This window comes from Rhodamnia argentea, chromosome 6 (assembly GCF_020921035.1).
Source record: "Rhodamnia argentea isolate NSW1041297 chromosome 6, ASM2092103v1, whole genome shotgun sequence".
Taxonomy (NCBI): domain Eukaryota; kingdom Viridiplantae; phylum Streptophyta; class Magnoliopsida; order Myrtales; family Myrtaceae; genus Rhodamnia; species Rhodamnia argentea.
This window is the reverse complement of record NC_063155.1, coordinates 28,665,755-28,688,603: the sequence shown is the minus strand read 5'-3', so window position 1 is coordinate 28,688,603 and position 22,849 is coordinate 28,665,755. Positions and strand designations below refer to the sequence as shown.

Below are 22,849 nucleotides of genomic sequence, written 5' to 3'. Positions count from 1 at the left end.
GGAAAATTTGTCAATAGTTAAAGATAATCACTCAAACTCGAAGGGTCGATCAAGTGGCAAACCGGAGAACGACTGCTCCATCCTATCAACTTTGGAAAGACACTTTTAGCTTTTTTCAAGGCTTAACGTCGACTCTGATTGCTTGACCTGCAATTATTTCATAGCCTCGCCTTGAGTTCTCCCTCTGATCAAGTTTAGCCCAAAAGGAAACACATTTATTTTGATATTGTGATACCACATAATGTTGTTTTCAACTCTTTTTTTACGTCATTATCATACCATTTTTATTTCCTTGAATATTTCGTAACTTTTTTAGAGAATAAGCTAGAAATTTTTCTAGAATATAAGTGGGAAGATCATGTCTACTTTTTACTTGTACGAAACCCTGCTTATATAAATCAGTATAGGTGAATTTACATCTTATATTTACCCTAGAGGATAATGCATCAACCCAGTCTAAGTTTAATGGCTAAAATGAGTTCTCCTTTCGTCGTCTTCTTCCTTCTTTCTTGTCTCCACCGAGCTCCTTTCCCTCCTCCATGCATGCCACCACCTCCTTTGAGACACAGAGGTTCCACAGAAGTAAATCAGATCTAGGTTTCATATCACTGAGGTTTTTGTGGTTTTGTCTTTTTGTTTTGTACGTTTCATTCTTGGGTTGAGCTAATCTACAAATGCTGAAGTTGTTGTGCCCCTCTCCGCAACCCCCACTTCTTAAATATACGAAGCACAAAGAGGCAAGTTCGCTTCTCACAACAAGGCCGGGCAGTTCTTGGATTAGATGAATTGGTCTCTCAAAGGTAGTTGGCCGGGACATGTTGCATTTTCTCTTTGTTTCCACTTCAGTTGGAAACCAACCTAGCTCGGGTTGAGCGTAGACTTTGGCGGAGGATAACTAAGGCGTATCGATAAATCACAAGCATGGAGCCTCTAAATTTTTGTTTAAAAGAGGTGGCGAGGCCGGTCATTCCATGTGAAGCCGCGATAGATTTGCAGGAGGAATCATATTCTAGATCGTCATGCAAATAGTGATGAGTTCTTACTCCGGTTAAGTCATTGCCTCACCTGGGTCATCCCCCACATTTTTAAATCTCTAGGCACTTTGCGTGTGAACAGAGAAGGCAGACTATATGTTAGCGTCCTCCTCCTCATTTGCCTCTACAATCTCTCAAGGGAACTCCAGCCGATTCCTCACATGCCTCTCTCCTCAGCATGTCTCATTGGGACCTGATGGGATGCAAGAAGAGGAAGAGGGGAGAGAGGGTTTTTAGGTTCAAGTCGTTCGGGGAGAGTGGGTACCCGGTCGACTTCAACGGGTCGTTTCTTGAGAACGTGAAGGCGCTTCTTGAATTAGGGCAATCGGAGAGTGGCTCGTGTGTTGGAGTGCCATGCTGGTCATTCGAGCTCGAGATCAACTGCCAACCGCCTCTTCATGTCTTGCTGTACGTGATTGAAGAGCCAATTGAGGCTTCTCTCAGCCATCACTGCAAGCACTGCTTATACGTAGGTAATGCCCCTCAAAAACTCTATCTTGGTCTCATATAATCCAGAAAATGCGCGTGGTTAAGAATAAATGGGCAAAAGTTTTTGGAAACCTCCTAAGTTTAGAAAAATCATAGGGTATATTTCAATAACAAGCTCCACGTGAGACCCATGTAATCTACGAGTTTTGACTTATTAGATGTTCGTGCATCTGATGCCACTCAATATTTCTCTTAAGTTTACATCTTGTGTGCAAAGAAAATTTGGTTTCTTTAGAGTTAAAGATTGCAATATTTGCAGCAATAAACTTTGCATGAAAAAATACACTAGCAGAGGATGCAAAAGCATAATTTGTTACCTTCGTGTGTAATTTTGTCGAGTCCGTCACTTGATGAATTTGTATACTTACGTACCATAAGTATGTGCTACTGATATACTTGTGGTTCAGGCTGGGGACAACATCTAATTTGCAACAAGAAGTATCACTTCTTGTTGCTCTCCAAGGACATAACACCTGCTTCTTTGATCTCCAAGGATGACTCGATCGATGCAAATCCAATGAAAGTCAAGTGCAACTTGACGGAAGCGCATGGCCACACCATGCATGGTGTCTTCCACTCGAACGGGTTCGGACATTTGATGTGCATTAACGGGTTGGAATCGGGTTCGGACTTGCCCGGCTTCCAGATCATGGACTTTTGGGATCGATTGTGTACTGGTTTAAAAGCAAGGTTTGCTGTTGTTTATCTTTTCCTTTCAATCCTAGAAAATCATGCGAATTGGTGTGTGTATACTCGATGTGATGAGGTCTCAATAAACGGAGCATATCAAGTTACTAAAATTCGAAACCTCTAGTAAAAATTTGAAGTGCTTGAAAATTTATTTTACGATTGAAATATCGTTATGAACGCTCTTACGCACATGTCGCTTATTCGAATCAAATCATCAAAAAATGGGAATTGCTGGTCTCGAATATGTACAGATTGTCGCGGCTACTTTATCGTTTTATTTCCTGCAAGCTATTGACTCCCAATGTTACAATGTTTCCTCTGATAAACGTTTGCTAGATAAGCAAATTACCTAGTAAGATTCGAGCGATGGCATGAAACTTTTGTTCTCTCCTGTTTGGTAGGAAAGTGAGTTTGAACGACGCTTCCTACAAAAGAGGCATGGAGCTGAGGTTACTTCATGGATTAGCTTATGGAGAACCGTGGTTCGGCCGCTGGGGATACCGATTTGGCCGAGGAAGCTTCGGCGTTACTCTTCCCATGTACAAGAAAGCCATAGAAGCCATCCAAGGCATGCCCTTAACTCTACTCATCCATCACTTGGGAAGCTCCGGCCATGACGTGCTATTGATCTTCTCGAGGTATCAATCGCTGTCGGACCGTACCTTGGTCAGCCTCGGTGACCTCTTCCATTTCATGTCGGAGCTAGTGAACCGCGTCCCGAGATCGAACTTTGTCGATTCGTACTACAGCCCGGGTTTCCTTCTGGAGACCGCTTGCAGATGGTCGCCGAAGCGAGTCGAGATGGCAACCCGAGTGATCGTCGAGGCCCTAAAGAGTGCCGAGTTCAGGTGGGTCTCGAGGCAGGAGGTGCGGGACGCCGCCCGTGCCTACATCGGCGACACGGGGCTGTTGGACTTTGTTCTGAAATCGCTCGGGAACCACGTCGTGGGGAAATACCTGGTTCGCCGGAGCTTGAACCCGGTGACGAAAGTCCTAGAGTACTGCTTGGAGGACGTGTCCAAAGCGAGCGTGGAGTCGGAAGGTTCGGTCACGAGCAGCTCGAATCTCAGGACTCGATCCAAGGTCACGAGGGTTCAGCTCATGAAGGACATGTTCTGCGTTTACAAGCACATCTTCAAAGAGCGTGAGCAAGGAAACGGCACCTGCATCAGTGACAACGTCTCGCTTGCGGCGAGGATCATCTTGGACTCCAGATACCTTATCAAAGAATATACTGGAGATCTCCCATCCAAATTGGAGCTTGGTTTGGGAGGCAAGTTCAAACTGTTCTGCACGGTTTTGTTGAGGGACGCCGTCCGTTGCGAATGGAAGACTAAGCCGATGCCGCCCGACGAATGCGTTGTCCTGAAAGAGAATGCCACAGTGAACGAGCTGAAGGTCGAGGTGGAACGGACTTTCCGGGAACTGTATTGGGGACTGAAGAGCTTCGTCGCGGAATCCGTCGTCAATCTGAACACCAGCGGGTCAGAGATGGTCTTTGGGCTGGTCGAAGTGGGGCGCAGGCTCGTGTTCGAAGGCAGCGTCCGGGAGCAAGGAGCGACCGGGCAGGACGTGTACGAATGCGGCCCGGACGGCGGCCGCGTGGTGGATTGCGCTTGTGGCGCCAAGGAAGACGATGGCGAGCGGATGATTGCTTGCGCCGTGTGCGAAGTTTGGCAACATACGTGGTGTGTTCAGATCCCGAACGGCGAAGAAGTTCCAGGAATATTTCTTTGCAAGAGATGTGAACAAGTAATCATGGTCTTACCCTCTCTACCGTAATTAACATAGGAGTTGATTCTCTAACTTAAGGAGCATAATTATGTGCTGTTTAAGGATTAGTGAATGCAAAACTATCGAACTAGGTTAAGCCGGAGGAGAAGTTGCACACTACATGTTCCAATACCCAGGGTCGGTCACCTAATGGCCGATTTATTGGGTACTCCACCCACAACTTTGCATGGATGCGCAAAATTAAATATTTGCCAATCATGTTTGGTCCGACCAAAAAAAACTTGTTTGGTCTACTCCTAGGTTTACGTTAGGCAACTACGGTCACATATACTCTCATCCCAAGAAATTCCAAAGTAAACGAAAATAGAGACGGTTTAAATTTCATATGAGATAGGTCATTGATCGTTTTAATTTGAAAAGCATGACGGTCAAGAAATTTGGATAAGTTTAATCTATGTAATATTTTTCCGGAATTCTGCTTTAGAAACTTCACGGGTTAACCAAAATCAGAAGCTAGAACAAAACCAAAACAGTTCGAAGAGAGAAATGAATGCGAAATAACAAACCGTACATATCGGATTCACGAGATTCGACAGTGTGTCGACTCCATAAGAAGTAGGGGTGAGCAAAAAGGACCGCACAGACCGGACCGAGACCGATGGTTCTTTTCCCGATTTTAGAGGGATCCGGTCCGGTTCCCGATTCCTAAAATTGAAACCGGTGACCTGGCGGTCCGGTTCTCGGTTCCAGGCCCAGGCCCAGGACCGGACCGGATTGGACTGGTCATTTTTTTTTTTTTTTTGGATGATGGGTATGGTATTTTTATTGCAGAGGCAACAAACTGCCATACCCAAAAGAGGCTGAAAAGCTTGGCGTAAATTCAGTGTGAAAACGAGCTTTGTCTTGTTGTATGTTTCTGTGTTGGTGGATTTTTTGGATGATGGGCCCGGTATTTGTAGCTGTAGTTGTTTGATTTTGAGGGGCTTTTCTCGGTTGCATTTGCTTTGCTGTTGTGGAGCGAATTTCCCCTCTTGTGGATCTTCGGTTGCATGTCTTGTTTTGACGTTTGTTTGTTGTTTAAAGGGTTCATTTTCTTTTTGGTTCTTTGCCTCGCAGTTTAAGAGTTCTTGCTTTGCCCTTACCCGTATCTTTCGTTTGTGGGGACTTGCCAATTTTTTCATGAACATAGGTTCCTTGGAACCGCCTCGGAATCGGACCGGACCGGACCGAACATAAGCTCGGAGGATGGCCGGTCCAATCCGCGGTTCCGAAAAATGAGAACCGAGACCACCAGTCCGATTCCCGATTTTTTATGGGAACCGGACCGAATCGGGAACCGCTCACCCCTAATGAGAAGATATCGATGAGATGGCTCCATTATAATTAGCAAAAAGGAGATTACAATCGCTCAATCATACTCACTCACAAATTTTTCCTGACCCCGCGAGAAGCCCTCGCGTAAATGTATTGCCATAATCTCTCATAATAGATTTCTCTTGAGGGCTCCTTAAAAACTCTATCTGAGTTAGGCTTGACCTAATAAGCGAATTAGGTTAAACCCCGTGTTTCATCTTAAGTTCCATGCACATTCAGCTCGAATAAATCAAGTCGATTCCAAATCAAATCTGGTTTAACTTTGGGCTATAGCCAACAATTCCCAATGGGTAAATTGGCAACCTTTAGTTTATCTGAGACCAAACTACAACAAAAAGAGGAACAGAGAACGTGAACAGCTACAACTAATGACTGACAAAAACAAAACCTAGTAGTCCACGAGAACTATCAGCATCACATCGTGCCGTACCGTCAAAATATAGAGAAGGCATTAGTAAAAAGAGTCTCCATCTTTTCTGGTGTCATTTGCGAGCAATGGAATGAAACTCTTAATAGGAAAGAATGCAAGAATTATTATGTGTCCGCTCCAATTTTGCTAGAAAGTAATTAAATCTGGAATCTCAAGTTTATAAGCGTATACATGGGGGGGTTGACGTTGAGGTTGAGGATCGTCCGAACTTCTTACACTAACAATCCCCCATTCCGTTCCGTTGCCACCATTCAGGCTCTTGAGGTCGTCGTCGAAGATCTCCCACTTGTTTGTCACGACAGTCGTCAAGACCTTCCCCGACGACTGCACCAATACGCTGCCGCCGCCTCCGCTCTCGCTCACCACGATGGCCTTAGACTCCTCTTCAACTCCCGCGTAGACCATCCTCTCCACCTCCCGGAAATCCTCCTCCGGGATCCGCTCGACCTTGGGGAACTCCGACGCGTTGAGCACGCCGTAGAACTTGCAAAAGTCGAAGAACTCGGCGAGCTCGTCGCCCTGCGAGTTCGCCTGCCGGAGCACGAGGAGCGCCATGGAGGCCTCGGCCTGCGAGGCCCCGTAGATCCGGGAGAGGACCCTGGCGATCAGGTTGCACACCTTGCTGTAGGTGTCGAAGATCTCGATGATCACGCAGTCCATGGCCTCGAGGACGAGGGTGCCGCGCATGCCCTCGGCCTGCGGCCTGACTTGGAGGAGGAGGGTGAGGAGGGACTGCAGCCTCTGGAGCATGACGATCTCCGCCATGATGGATTCCTCGGGGCCGGCCAACTTGACCTTACGGATCTCCTTGAGGTCGGTGTAGAGGAAGGAGGACTTGTGGTCGAGGAAGTTGAAATAGGCGCGGACGAGGGCGTTGTGGCCCCAGGTCTTGGAAGGGGAGGAGTGGGCGTCGGCGAAGTCGGAGAGGTCGAAGGGGAGGCGCCCGATGCGGTGGACGGCGGGGACCTTGCAGCAGAAGACGCCGTGGAGGAGCATGAGGCACTTGAGGGCGACGGGCCAGCTGCGGGTGCGGTGGGCTCGGGAGGAGATGGCCCAGACGAGGGGCTTGAGGTGGGTGGAGGGGGAGGTGCGGGCCCAGGCGAAGACGCGCTGGGCGTTCCGGTAGTCGACGCGGGCCTCGTCGTGGCTGGTGGCCTTGATGACGGCGGCCTCGAGGTCGGGGCTGCGGAGGTGGGTGCGCCGCGAGAGTGCGGTGATCAAGAGGCTGTTCTGGTCCTTGAGAGCGCCGGCGGCTTTTTTCCACAGCTTCATCTCTATCTCCCCCTCTCTCTCTCTCTGGAGATCGAGATCGAGATCGAGATCCCGACGAGGCAGAAGCCCCCACAGCAACAACGCAACACGCGCGAGGATGAAGAGACGTGTTTATTATTTTTAGACTTTAGCTGGGTGTAATTTTCCTCTTTCGTTTGTTTATTATTATTATTATTATTATTTGTAATTTCCGAGAGTCAATAATTAGAAAAATTGACTTTGCCGACCGAGAATGAGAAGGAATGAAGCTGTTTCGGTTGGGGTCGTTCGTTGGACTTGGACCCCTAAAGGACGTTTCAGTTTCTGGTTTCTTTTTCTCTCATTTGTCTGAGGAGGACAAATGTCGAATTGTGGTCGATCGATGTTGCGGTCGGGGGACTTCGTCAAAAGGTACTTACGTGTCTGCATCGATTTCTCACGTTGTGCTCCACTTCTCCCGCCTCTACGACGACGTTTCCACGGTCAACTTCGCAACGTAGGGTGGGTCCTTATTTTAAGTAACTGTACAGCCTCTAAAACGACAACGGACCGATGATGACCGTGTCAGGGAAGTGCATGTCCATCGAGGTGGAAGAAATTTGTCATCGGAGATTGGGCAACTTCAAGTTAACCGACTTATGGTTCGAGTGAGATAAAGAGACGTGTTCTGAAAAGTTCTGATCGTTTGAAACTTTTTCGATGCCCACATGCTCTTTTAAGAGGTTACGCGTTCGAGTCATGTCGTGAAGGAATGAATCTCAAGCAACTCGCATATTGGGCACTTGGTTCTTATATATGGAGACATCCTAATTTCCGACACATGAGCCCCCGCAGTGATGATTGAGCTCTTGACTTTGGACTATTGGACTTTGAATTGATTGAGTGGATATGACTTCGCCTAAACATCATAAAAATTGGAATTCAAAGTCCTCCCTCCCACTATGACAATAAATTTTTTTTCTTTTCTAATAAAAAAAAGTCTTGGTGTGAAAGTTATCTTGAGACAAGAACAACTCAATATAGAACATAGGGTGCGATGATTGAATGGAATTCATTAAATCTCATCAATCGACATTTCAAACCTCAAGGTCGAGTTTTCTCCAATATCAGACAGCTTCAAGATGTATTTCCCAACTGGTTTAAATTTTAGAATTAGAACTTCGACGGCATTATATTTTTTTACCTTCTTTAGCTTAGTTAATTTAGGATAGAGAATATTACCAAAAAAGTCATAAACCTATTACAATTGTGCCAATTCGGTTTTAAACATTTATTTTTTGCCGATTCAACTCTAAACCTTTTACAATTGTGTCATTTCAGTCCATCCAGTGAATTTTGACCGGCCGACGCCGACGTGGACGTCGGCCGGCCCGAGACCTAGTATTTTAATATTTTTTTGAAATTTTTATGTTTTTTCTTTTTCTTTTTTTTTTTTTCTTCCCCCCTCTCCTCCCACCTCACCTCCAGCCGGTTGCCATAATCCAATGATCGGCCGGAGGGGCGATTCGAGAGGCTAACTCCCCCTGCCACGGTGGGGGTCGACCTTGCCGTCGCCGAGCGAGGCAGCGACGGCGAGGTCGAGCCCCGCCCGGCCCCTTGCTTCTTTTGTTGGTATCTATAGATATGTTATAAGATGAAGGTAGTCTTTCCAGGTTTATCATATCAAATCATCTACTGTCATGCATTAGGTAATTCGGTCTTTGTCAATGCAAATTTTTCGGTTTATAGTGACCGGACATACTGGTTCGTCTCATCTAGTCCCAGCTGAATTTTGTATTGTTTGTTTCGGCTATTAGAATACATTGAAAATGTATTAGAATGACCTCACATTTATTATGTGTCTAATATGGAAAAGGTTTTGTACCCGAGTAAGTCCTTAAACTTATTCGTCCGAACTCCGGAACGTAAAACTTCGAGAATATTCCCTGAGATGAGGGGAAGAATAATATCTTCTCTCAACTTATGGGGATGTCGGTGGAGAAAGTAGACTCCACGTCATCTTCAGATTGCTATCGTTGGGTATGCTCGTGTAGTAACGACCCACGTCCGGGATGAGGCATCATCGAGACTTCGGTTCCTATGTCGTCGATCCGTGCTTCGCATAGTGTCTTTGCAACCGACTTGTTGGCAACGTACCCCTAGTTGCAAGACACTATGCGGTTCAGCTATAGATACAATGTTTCCATGCGGTGAAGTTAGCTTAAGCTGGCTGACCTCAAAGAGGAAAATTCAGTTTTTTTTTTTTTCCTTTTACGCAACGGTCAATAACCTTACTCATACCTGGAAATGGCTTAGGGAGTGGGTGTGGAATATAATTAATCGTATTATTTTATTCAATATATTCATCTTTTATAGATTGCTGCTAAAAGGGAATTTTTGTTATTACGTTCACTTTCATTTTGCTTAACTAAAATAAGAATAAAAAAAAAGAAAAAATCAATAAAAGAAAGAAATTGGCCGGTCTTAGGTAGACTGTGGAACGAATTGACAGGGTAGCTTTTAAGATCCAAGATATGCAAAAAAATAAAATAAAATTAAGATTTCAAAAACTAGGGAACCGCTGGCCCCCTAGATCTTCATGTGCCCATGTCTCCCCATTCTTTTTGGGAACTAGCTTTCCCTGTCTTTTGTGCTTCCCTCCTTTGTTGGGCTTTATGAAAACGGGCTTGTGTGGATGTTTACGCACTTTGCACTCTTTACAGCTTACAGAAATAGGAGCTAAGCGAGCCGCTATATCTCGTGCTTTCCGCCTTCCGCTTTCTCGTGCTTTTTCACTGTGCATCTCCTCCCCCACCTCCCCTTGTCATCCGCATTTCCCGTCTTCTCCAGAACCCAAGAAAGGCATGACAAGAGAAAAGTGGAACGCTGGTAAGATTTTCAACCCAGAACACTCGCAACAGTTGCTAAAGCAAAAGAGAAAGCTCTGTCCAACTCCCCCCAGCAGAGATGGAGGAGAGGACCCAGCTAAGAAAAAAGGAAAAGTTGCACCCCCCATAAAAAAAAAAAAAACTAAAGAGATTGGTAAACTTAAACGTAATGGATGGCACAAAACCAATGAAAGAGGCAACTTGGTGGCAGCATCTTTTTCCCTCCTCGCAACTGTGCGGGTGATCCCACTCCGCCACCTCTCTCCTTCCCACTTCCTCCTTTTCATGCTCTCTCTTTCTCCCCCTCTCTCTTCCCCCTGCGATAAATTCACAGGCTGAAGCTTCTCAACGTGCCTCCATGGAACTTTCATGTGGAGATGACACTGTGAGTCTCTCTCTCTCTCTCTCTCTCTCTCTTTGTGGATTTGATTTACTTTAACTGAGGTGAGTTTTGGCGCATCAGAATACAGAGGAACGGAGAGTTTCGCTGACAGGAGGCACACAGGATAGGGGAGAAGGACGTAATTGTATGGAAGTCCATCATCCTCACCATGAGGTGGAATTGGAGATTGAATTCTGGCCCCTCGAACACCCAACCGAGCCCCCGGACGAAGATCAGCCCGTGAAATGCCCAATGCTCAGCACTTCCGCTATTCCGGTAAGCTTGCTCCCCGAAAGTTGTTCCTCCATGTTGGACGCCATGTCCACACATCTAGTTGCATACAGGAAGGGAAGCTAACTAAAATTTCTTCAGCGAATAATCTCATGAAAGTTTGTCTGCCAATTGAAGTTGGTGAAAGTTGAAACTTTTTTAGAACTCCAGATAGGGAATCGTTGAATTCTAAAGGCCGTCACAAGATAGATTTACGGGGTATCCACTTTCATGATAATCTTACCGTGAGTGTGCATGTCACGTGGCAATTATCTCCACGTATCTTTGGTTAGACAAATTTGTTCATTTGATTCTTTAGCGAGTGAAAATGAATGCTGCTGATGAAGGGTGCTCGAACCAAGGAGGAGCAAATTGCGCAGAGCATGAGGAAGAGAGCAGACGCACAGGACTTGGCAAAGACGGAGAAGGTCATGGTGGCTTCCGAACCATCCATCCGACCACTCCGCAAGAGGCATCACAATCTAACCCATGGGGACATTATAATAACCCCACTAAGGACTATGCCTCCACCACCCCTGCCGCCGCCCCCTCCATCGCACAACATGACCATCTTCCACATGCTTCAGCAGCAGTTTGACAGTCTTGAGAACTGAAAGATTACCGCCATCGAAAAAGAGAAATCACCCGAACCTTCCACCTTTGCCTCCCGCTTATAAGCACATTTGGTGGGGTTTTAATTGTCAAAGCTGCTATGGTATCGGATCCGTCACAGAATTCTCTTGTTATCTGTCAAATTAAAAAACGGTGTACTCGGAAAGGCCATATGTGTATGTTATCGGCAGGTGAACCTGCTTATTGACATATATACACGTATCTTATGGCACCGCATGCCAAAAGCTCAAATAAGAACTTTCCTTCCTCTGGCCCTATCAACCGAATGGAGTGAACATTCAACTTGATTAAGTGAAGCATCCGTCTATGAAAACTTTACCGAGACGTTTTGCCAGTTGCAGTATTCGTCAATACTACTATTGCATGTGGGTTATGTATTCATGCATGTCTATAGATAGAACTCTCAACTGTTGATAACTACTGTGCAGTTAGTGAAAGGCATAACTTACCCGCGAAAACCTTATCTCTGAAGCGTGCATTTTGTTCTATTCCACTTTTTTTTCCCTTTGAGCATCGTAATCCACAAGAATAATGTTGGAACAAGTCAAAATATGTAAAAGAAGAAAGGAAGGACCTCACACTAGAATCAGATTCGTTGAGCAGTTTCCTTCTTCAGCACTTCCGTCCTAACAGGTAGGCTCGAAGACATGGCCAAGAATGACCTTCACCAGTTCCTTCACTTCTTCTTCTTTGCACAAAGCTGCAAAATTCACTGCAACAACAGAAAGTCTATTCAATTAATATGAATTCAAACGATGAACCTTGAATATTGCAGATAATTACGTTGAAACAAAGTTCAAATCTCATCATTCAAATAAGTCGAAAAAGAGGTCCTAGCGCTTTAAGGAGCAATACAGGGGAACCGTCATATTCCGTGGAACAGAAGCAAGTCGACACTGGATTGTACTGTGTACTCAATATGCAGGAGCAAAAAAATTCTTAGAAACATCCCAAGTTCTCCATTTTCGCACTTCAGCTCGGCAGTCATGCCAGTGAAAAATGATCTCAACAAGCAAAACTCACCTCCAATACCTATATGCCCGTCTATTCTACATGATTGACAATCCAGAAACAGTATTAAAACGAAGGAGTCAGCGAAATACTCGAAAATCCAATACATGCTCCCTTGATGTGGAGATACAAGCCAACAGAATATCAGCAGACCATATCAGAGAATTTGTAGGCAGCTCAACCATAATCAAAAGCAGTTAAATGTGAAATGCAAACAATACACGGTACTGTTTGTGAGAGAGAAAGAGAGTGAGTCAGTAATTTAATTAAATTAAGTGGAAGAAAAAAGAGGACCAGTGCACATTAATATAATGTGCCTATACAGCAAAAGATCTACGTCTTCGAAAAGCAACAAAACAATAAGGGTTCATAAAGCGAGAATAAAAAAAAGGATAGGATAGGTGCAGAGACTCGATGGGAGTTGTTCTAACAAGTTGAGATGACCACATCATAATATGAAGAGCTCTGGTTATATCTATGGCTAAGGTACTGTGGACAGAAGAAACAATCATGGAGAAGATGAAAAGGCAATAACTTGAACACTAAATAGTACCCCAAGCAAGAATTGGAAATTCCAGACTCTGTTTTGGGACTGTCATAAGGTAGGAACAAACCTGCAAGTGAGCGCAAAAGCTTAGCTAAAAACAGGTGTTTTCTTTATCTGAGTATATTATATCACTCAAAACATGCCAAGATAGATGCAGCTAGAGGACGAGGAGAACGATAAAGCCTTGTCATCTCCTCCTTTTCATAGAGAAGATCCATGACATCCATGCACGCTTGGAAACTCAAAAGCTTCCCTACTGCTGCTACTTCCCTGAATTGAAGTACGCATAGAAACATTAAAAGCACCTCACAGCAGAAACCATAAAGCTGAAAATTCATATAACCATAGTCAAGGAAGGAAAAAAGACTTGCTTGAATTGGAAGTAGAGTTGTTCGAGGAACATAAAAGCATCACTTGCAGATCCAATTTCAAAGTTCAGCATCTGAAATGACAGATCCATCGTTCAATTTTCGACAGAAAAAAGAGAAAGAAATGTTAATTCCGATTTCGAAGATATATATACCTGCAAAAAGATCACTTCCTAGACAAAGCCAGCGTCATTAATCACAGCAAGATACATAAAAGAAGAGTTAGCTATTTTCAATCCTTATGGACGGTAATTAGCATACTGCTTCGGAAAAGTCTCGAGTTGTAAAATGTTGTCCGGTGATGATCCGATCCCCCAAAAACTTCAAGGATTTTACAGACAAAGGGCGAGACAGATGTATCTGCTAGATATGAGACGTATCAAAAGATAACAAGACAGCCATCTAAGTAATGTTCTGACAATGCCAAAGTACAGGATTTTACTTTGCTTGAGATCCAGATAGAGACAAGTGAAAATAACTGCAGATTGCTCTCTCTCAGAGGCTGTAGTAGCCAGTGTTGAGTGGCATTGCTCCCTTCAGACCTTTACAAAGGAAAGGTTGCTTACTCAGTACCAAAAGAGCTGTCGGCAATCCCGATCATCACCCACTTTACAAAGAAATCGCAAGTATCGCATCATCGATATCCTTTTATCTAAGTCTCGGTCTCAAAAATGGACATCTGATCAAATTTAACGTTAAGAAAAAGGGGATTCAAAAAGGTAATGAAGGCAAAACAGCAGCATCTAAACCTCCGGTCAGCAATTAAGACGAAGCAAACAACACCACCAAAATTGTCACTCCTAAAACAAACTGATCAAACACAGATTGCCCCCAAAAAAAAAAAAAATACAACGTACAACAGAAACATGACAGTATCTAGTCCAACGGCTGCAAAATTTTTCAGATTAACTTGGAGCAACCTTGCCAAGGGATTCAATTCGACGCTTGTTTGCCACGACGAATTCAACCTGATCTCACTCAACGCAACGACATGGCAATACTGAAGCTCCTCTAAGGTTCGAAAAATCCGGCGAAATGACGCACTAGAAACGGCGAACCGGCACATCATGCGTTCCAAACTGGAAATGGCGAAGCAGCGAGACGAACCGGGAGAGAGAAGCGCAGAACCGATCGGCGAAAAGCGACAGAGCGGTGTACTTGACCACCGGATCGACTCCGAGCCGCTGCGAATGTCAATCGGCGCGCCGCGTCACAAGAGCAAGTCGGATCAACGGGGAGAGGGAACTCGCGTGGTCGGGGACTGGAGTGATTCGATGAGGCTGCGGAGCGAAAAACTCACCTGCGCGGAGAGGATGAGGAATTCCACCATTGGGAGCCGCGGGTCGTCCGAACGATGCTCGTTCCCCTCCCACATTCTCCTCCGCATGTGCTGGCTCCGAGCGGAATGGCTGTTCAGTTCTACCAAATTAACTGACCTTAAATAACCTTACTCAAATTCAACTAACTGAATGGGTAATGTAAGGCAATTACCTGAATATTTATCCGTTTTTGCTATCAAGTAATCGAGTGCAAAAGTTTCTTTCTCAGTTCTACGAAACCTTCGCCCCCCCCAATTCAGAAATCGTTTTGATCGTGTCTATCGTCTTGCCTCCGTGATCCGGCCACGTCTTGTTGTTAGTGCGGCGGTAAACCTCCTATAGGAGATGGTGGCGCTGAATGGAGCGGACGACCTTGCGGCGGCAGGGGAATCCGAGCTTGCAATGGAGCTTCCCATCGTGGAGAATGGGGAAGCGCCAAGACAAGGATTGAGTCACAACAGAAGATGGAGTTACGTTGTGTATGCTTCAAGCTAATATAGATTGCCCATTCTTATTAGGTGATAAACTGGAGTCGGTCGCCGGTCTCATACTACTGAAAGGTGTTTATAATTCGGTTTGGGTTTTACTGATACCCAGCCCAAACCGAACATTGAAGACGACATACTTCTTGTGACCCGAACCAAGGCCCAACAGCAATACACCTGAAAGGAGTTCGGTTCGGTTTGGTTCGGTTGGATCAAGTTATCGGGTCGTCCCTTTTTGCCCCCTCCTCTTCTCTAGTACAATACTAAAAAACCCATTTCCTAATCGGGCACCTCACTTACACCATTTTCTGCCACTCGGTATCACGAAAAATCAAGCTCCTCCAATGGTCAATCTCACTCGGAACTTGCGCAATGATCAATTGACCAATCTTCTCCTCCGGATAGCGAATCTAAGCAAATGCAACGGTGACAAAACAGAATCGAGAACAATCAAAGAAGAAGAAAAAGGTGCAATTGAAGACAGTGAAGTGTAGACATGGAGCGAAGTAATTTTGTTTGAGGTGCTCTTGAGATGGACCGGATTTTCGTCATCCTCGTGGATTTAAGAGGTCGTGATGTGGCCGGAGATCGACTTGTACATACAGAAAAACCGTCACAAGAACGATCATAAACTTTAGGTGTGTGCTAGATCGGGTAAATGATTGTAAATCTTGGATATGTGTTGTCACGCCCCGACTCTCGAGCTCGCGATATCTCTACCAATTCACCACAGGTCATAGAGAATAGCGCCCCAGGTACACTATCGACCTTTGCACTTACGGCACGCGGAAGTGTAAATTCTCTCGAACAATTAACAACATGGATAGAAAAGCAGGAAATCAACTCAATCATTCAAACAAAAGACAATTTCATTTCATTGACCAAAAGCAGATGAGTTTTAACCCTACGGAGCTACACACAGTCATACACAACCCCCTATTTCGGAGCGGCTCTCTAGGACCTCAAAAAGACACACGGCCGAGTAAGGTTAAACTCTCATCTATTTCCAAAATCCTACAACGACCATCGCCTTAAACGCCCAAGGACTTCATCACTTGGGACTTGAAAAAAGGGTTAACAATGACAGGGTGAGAATAATCTCAATGAATCAACGCCTAAGCCCGGCTAGGACGTTGATTCACTCAAAAAATCCTACCAAGCAACCATGAAAGCATCATACATATAACGGTCAATCACATGCAAACTTACCAGTTTTTAGCCATGCATAATGCTATGCTCGACTCAACTCAATAGTCACACCACACAATCAATGGGCACGGCATCATATCAATTTACATGCGCATGACACCACACGAAGTCCATTTATTAACATGTGACCCACGTGATCGGCGTGATCGGCGCACACGACCGGGGTGGCCCCAACACTACGACCGGCAGTGTCTACTAGCGGGACTAAGCATCGTCCCTTACTTCCGGCGACGGCGACCGAAAGCCGTGTATCCGGTGCGACCGGCACGGTACAGCAGATAGGCATTCCAAAAAGGAGCATTGGTCCATCACAAGCTGCGACCGGCATCCGACAATTCGTACGACCGGCACCGGCGCGAATTGACGTGCTTCCGACAAGTTGTGTGGTTTCGCATAACCGGTATGGTACGAACTTGTTAGGTTTCCATACGACCAGCACGGTTTATCCTCATAATATGACCATTCGGGCACATCCGACAACCAACCAATTCTTATCTTTTACTTTTAGTCGGATGCTCATGCGAACGTGCTCAAAGACCGGCCCAAGGTTATTTTCATGCTAAAATATGCAATTTAATTCCGCACGTGGTCATATGAATGCACAGTATTACCCACAAGACTATGTATTTGATACGGGGCATCCGACACCCATAATTGTTTACGCAATAGCCAATAGTCAACATCGAGCATCCAATCAAGTATTCAATCACCGCGGATTAATTAAACACAATTAATAATCCCAATGATAATTATTAATCTAATTTCATACAATTAACGGTTGTACGCTTGGCCCTAGCCTATCGCTCACTCACAATCAAGTACCGGCAATCACTGCCTAAACAATCAGCCTAGTCTAATCACCAATTAGCCATAGACGATCTAACTAGTTAGACTATCTTAAATACTTGTGGTCATTTATCTTAAACCCAATTTCTATCTAATCCAACCACAATTAAACTACCTAAACACCCTAAATTGTTAACTACGCTAATTAACTAATACTAATCATAATTAGCGCCCTAATCGGGGTTTAGGGATTTAACTCACCGAAAAATCAGCGATCGGTATTGGGTCGGGCACGAGACTTTCGGATCGGGTTGGATACATTTCACGAGTCGGTCTTGTTCATGGGTACTGTTCATCGATACTATTCATGTGTCACAGTTCACCGCATCGCTTCACGGACACTGTTCATGGTCGAGTTTCGAGTCAGCACAACAGTTCGGGCCGGGTCGGTTCACGGGCAGAGGATTCCGATTTGGATACTATTCACGGGTCGGGTACTATTCATGGCACTGTTCATCGATCATGTTCATATGGCACTGTTCACCGGTATTGTTCACGGGCACTGTTCACGGTCAAGTTTCGGGTCGGCACAACAGTTTGGGCCGGGTCGGTTCACTAGCAGAGGATTCTGATTTGGGTATCTCGGGTTCGGGTCGCGGATTGGAGAGGGCTCGGGGTTAACGTTGGGGGCTAAATAGCAGCAGTAGCTTGGGTCGGCGGTCGGGTAGCGCGGTTTACTACCTCGAGTGCTTATGGACGGGTCGGCATGGCGGTTCGCGGGGACTTGGCTCGAGGGTTAGTGGGTCTCACGGTTCAAGGTCGCGGCGATCCATGGGCGTAGCGCAAGGCGGCGAGGCTTGAATCACGGCTGTGCTAGCACGGTACGACCGAGAGGGCTCGAGTTTCGACTAGGCTTCGGTGGACGCCGTAGGTCTTGGCCAGCTCGTGGGCGATGGGGTCGGCGATTCGGCGATAGGTGCCGATAAGGTAACGGACGACGGTGTGATGGGGTGTTTACTGGTGGTGGTAGTGTCGAGTAAGGGGGTGGAACTAGAGAAGACCCGCAAGAAGCAGGAGAAGAAGAAGAAGATGAGCAGTGCAAGAGGGGAGGGGGGTTCGCGCAGTAGAGAAGGGAGGGGAAAAAAGAGAGGAGAGAGAGAGAGAGTTCGGGTGAGAGAGAGAAGGGGGGAAAAGGGAGAGCACGTGGAGAGGGGGGAAAGGAAGAGAGAGGAGAGAGGTGATGTGATGGGTTGGTGGGGAAAAGAAAAAGTGAGAGTGACATGTGGACCCCACCACATTCTGAATTATTTTGGATTTTTTGTATGATTGAGGGGCAAAAGGGTCATTTAGTATTTTAAGACAAAGCGAAATTTTGGCACACTGGGACGGGGTTAATTTTGGTCTTTCACAAGCTAGGCTCGGTCGGGATTAGGCTTGGGCGTGAGGATTTCGATTCTAATTCATGACGACTAAGATTATCGTAACCTAATCTAAACCGATCGACAACTCGAGAATCGTCCAAATAATTGTCACTTACATCTTTACGATCCAAAATTTCGTACAGATTGAAATCCAATTTTCATCCTTTTATTGAATTTCAACATCTTACATTCGATGAATTTCCAAAGCGTCACAATTCTCCCCTCCTTAAGAAATTTCGTCCTCGAAATTAGACCACTACACAACCTCAAAAATATAAAGATGCTGACGTCTCAAAATGTTCTCACTGGTTGTCATACACTACTTATTTCATAATAATCCTTATATGAACTTTATACATAAAAACAACGATGCGACCATCCTTACCCAAAAAAAAAAAAAAAACAAACAACGATACAACCATCAATACACGAGTCAGATTCCGGCCTACGATCTTCAAATACCAACTTGTTACATTTATGTATCCACAATTCGTCTAGTCGGGTTAAATTGTCCAATCCAAAAATTCAAACCTAGATTGTCACCATCTAGACTTGTTATCCAATCTAGCTGCAGATTGACACATCATATCCACAATTAACCATAGAAATCAGTCATCCATACTTATCGATCGATAATCTCTTAACTAACAAACGGACAGAAATTGTTACTATTTTTTTTTTCTACTAGACGTAATCACATCCTACAACATGTTCCATAGCGCTTGAATTATCTTTTCGGATCGGCCATCTGTCTACGAATGATAGGCCGTACTAAACCGCAACTTTGTTCCCAACACGGTCCGCAAACTTTTCCAAATGCGGCGGTGAACTTGGGGTCACAATCCGAGGTGATCGTCACTGACATTCTATAAAGACGTACTATCCGTAGCACATACTGCTCAACATATCTATCAAAAGCGAAATCCTTTTGCACTGCTATAAGATGAGCAGTCTTTGATAATTCGCCCACTATAACCCAATTCGAATCATTTCTCTCTTGACTTCTTGGCAATTCCATCACAATTACACCGTGATATGCTCCCACCTTCACTCTAGAATCTCCAGTGGTTATTGCAGTCTACTAGACTTACAATGCACTAAAAGTACTGCCACAAATTTTTATATATCTTTGTGCTAACAGGATTAATATTGTAACTACTACGATAGGTTTCTGACAAGATTTCTGCCTTAACCAAAACAAGACTCTCATGATTATTATCTCAAGAATTTATGTGGCCTTACTATACTTCCGTTGCGCACTCCGATTACATGTCTTCCTTAATTGCCACATCTCACAATCTTAATCTTATTCTAAGCCATCACCATTCTTAATAACTCATACATTTATCTTCTACATCCTATTATGGCATCCACTCTTAGCTTGCCATTACGAAATTTCCTTGTTTATTCTCACAGTCTTCATTCCACGTATTTGTCTAAAGTTCCATTGGTTATATAGTCCACAAACAAAATCCACTCTGCCCCGACATTATTGAGTTGCTAGTTAACTAGCTCATATGGATCTCAAATTATTCCTAGGCTACTTTAGTCACATAGCACAGTGTTCTCTCTCCAATTCACATTCGAAGGTACAATCGACCTTTACCAGTACCACCAAGCATAAGAGTATTACTTATTTGCGATATCTCGTTCCACTCACAATCTTTCGTCCGTTATTCAAAATATAATACTATGCACCTTCAAACATATTTTTCACTTTGAGAACCAACTTTAAACATGTGTAGTGCATGATCGTTCTCACTACTCATCACATATCACTTAACTTCACTTCGGTCTTTATCAATTTGGACTTTTTAATTTCACAGGTGACCATCTCATCTCAAGCTCCATTGCCTAATTTCAATATATAACTTCATGTCCGATTGCGATCCAAATGACTCTCATATATATTCAATCACATTGGCCGTTGGTCCCAACGTTGGTCGTTCACTTTCTTGCGAGTCTTTTCTCATCAATCAAGGCCGTGCCACACCAATTCAGACCTATAATCCGTAATTATCAATCACCATAATTTTTTTTTTCAAAACAGGCTAACCATCAAACTTCAACGATTTAAGTCTAGATCTTCGCTTTTCGAACCTATCGCCCAATCTACTGTCGGTCACTATACTATATCCTCAAGTTTGGTCGTTGACAATTCAAAATTACGATCATACAACCCAACCGGCCATTTGTCTAGGCCTTTCTTATTCGCTTCCCGAACCTCACATCATCAATTAGTTGGGGCATTTTCATCTCAACTTATTGTTCATAAGTAAATCATTAAACTTTAAATGTGTTCACCAGTTCAACTCCACGCATAAAACTTCATGGTTCTCGTTCACTTTTTTGCGAGTCTTCATCATGTCATTATTTAAGGCCATTAATAAAAATCAATAACTAAAATCATTAGAACCACATAATTCAAGCCTATATGATCCGCCACTACTGGTCGTATCATTATGAACCCATATTCACAAGTTAAGCTTATTGATATGACCTTTTCATTTCAACTTATCGTCTTTCTTCGACACCGTGTCCAATGCATAGTTATTGTAGAGAACCTTTCCACGAAACGCTTGTAATAGTCCGTTAATCCTAAGAAACTTCTGATTTCTATCATTGTCGTCGGCCTCGGCCAACCCATAATCGCATCGATCTTGGTCGGACCCACTAGAATTCCTCCGCCGGAAACTACATGACCTAAGGGATCTACACGAGTTAGCCAAAACTCGCATCTATCAAACTGGGCCCGTACTTATATTCTCTAAGTGTCCTCGAGATAGTCTTTGAATGTTGCTCATGGTTCTCAAAATTCCTCTAACACACCAAGATATTGCCTATGAACACTATCACCAATCGATCCGGATACTCCTTGAACACCCTAATCATCATATCCATAAAAGTGGCGGTGACACTTACTAGACCAAACGGCATCACAAGAAACTCACAATGTCCACAACATGTCATAAATGCCATTTTCGGTATATTTTCCTTTTTAATCCTCAACCAATAATATCCTGTCCGTAGATTGATCTAGGAAAATACCAAAGTTCCTTACAATTGGTCCAACAAATCAATTATCCTTGGCGGTGGGTATTTGTTCTTGATCATCACCTGATTAAGCTGCATGTAATTGATGTACAATAACGACGATTCATCATTTTTCCTCACAAACAATACAAGTTCTCCTTATGGCGACGCACTAAGGTGGATAAATCCTTTATCCAACGACTCCTGCCTCCGCACTTGAACTTCTCAAACTTTGACAACGCCATCCTATATGGTGTCTTAGAGATCGGTTACATCATATGGGCTAAATCAATTCAAGCTCTATTTTCCTTTACGACGGCAACCTTTGCAACTCCTAAGGAAAGACATCCAGAAATTCACACACAATATCAATGTCTTCCATCCTAGGTTCCTCAACTAATGCATCAACCAATTGGGTAACCTTGACAACCAATCTCCAACAGACGAGTCGCCATCTTTTGATGAAACCAAAAGACTCGAGGTCCCTCCTTAATTACCATCAAACCCGAACTAATCTCATCGAATGGGTCAAAACATATCGTCTTGTGACAACATCCATCGTAACTCTAAGACAATTCATCTTAATAATAATATCAAAGTCGCACGTTGCCGGCACGATCAAATCTATTCCCTCCTTGTGATCACTTATAACCAACTTACACCCAGAACATTCTACAATAGACACTACCCTATCCTTAGCGACGTCGAAATTCTAAAGATCGTTCCCAGCGGTTCCAAACTCAACTCAACTAGTTTGACAAACTACAATCCTAGCAAGTACCTTACGGAGCCCCGCTCACCCCAAAACAATACTAATGAGAACTTAGGCATACAACCTTAAAACTCAAACAACAAACACATGCACGGAATTTCAATTCTACTAACTATCCCAAATTCCAACGCTCCTTGTCACTCTAAACTATGACCGGATGGATCAACCGACCTTGCTCTAATATCACATTGGGCGGGGATGTCACGTCCCGACTCTCAAGCTCGCGATATCTCTACCAATTCGCCACGGGTCATAGAGGATAGCGTCTCGGGTACACTATTGACCTTCGCACTTACGGCACACGCGGAAATGTAAATTCTCCCGAATAATTAACAACATGGATAGAAAAACAAGAAATCAACTCAATCATTCAAACAAAAGACAATTTCATTTCATTGGTCAAAAGCATATAAGTTTTAACCCTACAGAGCTACACACAATCATACACAATCCCATACTTCGGGCGGTTCTCTAAGACCTCAAAAAAACACACGGTCGGGTAAGGTTAAACTATCATCTACTTCCAAAATCCTACAATGACCTTCGCCTTAAACGCCCACGGACTTTGTCACTTGGGACTTGAAAAAGGGTTAACAACGATGGGGTGAGAATAATCTCGATGAGTCAACGCCTAAGCCCAACTAAGATGTTGATTCGCGCAGAAAATCTTACTAGGAAACCATGAAAGCATCATACTTATAATGGTCAACCACATGCAAACTTACTAGTCTTCAGCTATGCATA

At 44.3% G+C, this 22,849-nt stretch overlaps 4 protein-coding genes and 1 non-coding gene across 9 annotated transcripts in view; 2 read left to right on the top strand and 3 right to left on the bottom strand.

The window, feature by feature from the left end:
• Positions 1-22,849, bottom strand: part of LOC115757354 (DNA (cytosine-5)-methyltransferase CMT3-like) — a 266,289-nt gene that overhangs the window by 40,210 nt on the left and 203,230 nt on the right. The gene's annotated exons all lie outside the window — the stretch shown is intronic.
• Positions 1,174-4,181, top strand: LOC115756098 (PHD finger protein MALE STERILITY 1). The gene is made up of 3 exons (XM_030695781.2): positions 1,174-1,507; positions 1,931-2,213; positions 2,615-4,181. The coding sequence occupies exons 1-3, from the start codon at positions 1,213-1,215 to the stop codon at positions 3,993-3,995; spliced, it is 1,959 nt and encodes a 652-aa protein (XP_030551641.1). The 5' UTR covers positions 1,174-1,212; the 3' UTR covers positions 3,996-4,181.
• Positions 4,226-14,494, bottom strand: LOC115756134. Of its 4 annotated transcripts, XR_007198945.1 has the most exons (4): positions 14,381-14,494; positions 14,188-14,264; positions 12,656-13,622; positions 4,226-4,237 (listed from the first exon to the last, which is right to left on the bottom strand). It is a non-coding gene; the product is annotated as an uncharacterized LOC115756134 (transcript). The 4 variants fall into 4 exon arrangements; XR_007198943.1 differs by having other exon boundaries at positions 12,656-14,264; XR_007198942.1 differs by having other exon boundaries at positions 12,656-13,154; positions 13,236-14,488.
• Positions 5,584-7,146, bottom strand: LOC115756116 (putative clathrin assembly protein At1g25240). The gene has a single exon (XM_030695803.2). The coding sequence runs from the start codon at positions 7,021-7,023 to the stop codon at positions 5,878-5,880; it is 1,146 nt and encodes a 381-aa protein (XP_030551663.1). The 5' UTR covers positions 7,024-7,146; the 3' UTR covers positions 5,584-5,877.
• Positions 9,798-12,002, top strand: LOC115756125. The gene is made up of 3 exons (XM_030695815.2): positions 9,798-10,254; positions 10,333-10,527; positions 10,869-12,002. Exons 1-3 carry the CDS (start codon positions 10,228-10,230, stop codon positions 11,133-11,135), a joined length of 489 nt encoding a protein of 162 aa, XP_030551675.1. The 5' UTR covers positions 9,798-10,227; the 3' UTR covers positions 11,136-12,002.

What these genes read in the sequence shown, in the direction of transcription:
- LOC115756098 (XM_030695781.2), top strand. Translation starts at nt 1,213, where the DNA reads ATGTCTCATTGGGACCTGATGGGATGCAAGAAGAGGAAGAGGGGAGAG. An exon ending in CAAGCACTGCTTATACGTAG is followed by an intron (nt 1,508 to 1,930) that starts GTAATGCCCCTC and finishes CTTGTGGTTCAG; the next exon opens with GCTGGGGACAACATCTAATT. An exon ending in TGTACTGGTTTAAAAGCAAG is followed by an intron (nt 2,214 to 2,614) that starts GTTTGCTGTTGT and finishes CCTGTTTGGTAG; the next exon opens with GAAAGTGAGTTTGAACGACG.
- LOC115756125 (XM_030695815.2), top strand. Translation starts at nt 10,228, where the DNA reads ATGGAACTTTCATGTGGAGATGACACT. An exon ending in TTTCATGTGGAGATGACACT is followed by an intron (nt 10,255 to 10,332) that starts GTGAGTCTCTCT and finishes TTGGCGCATCAG; the next exon opens with AATACAGAGGAACGGAGAGT. An exon ending in TCAGCACTTCCGCTATTCCG is followed by an intron (nt 10,528 to 10,868) that starts GTAAGCTTGCTC and finishes CTGCTGATGAAG; the next exon opens with GGTGCTCGAACCAAGGAGGA.
- LOC115756116 (XM_030695803.2), bottom strand. Translation starts at nt 7,023, where the DNA reads ATGAAGCTGTGGAAAAAAGCCGCCGGCGCTCTCAAGGACCAGAACAGC.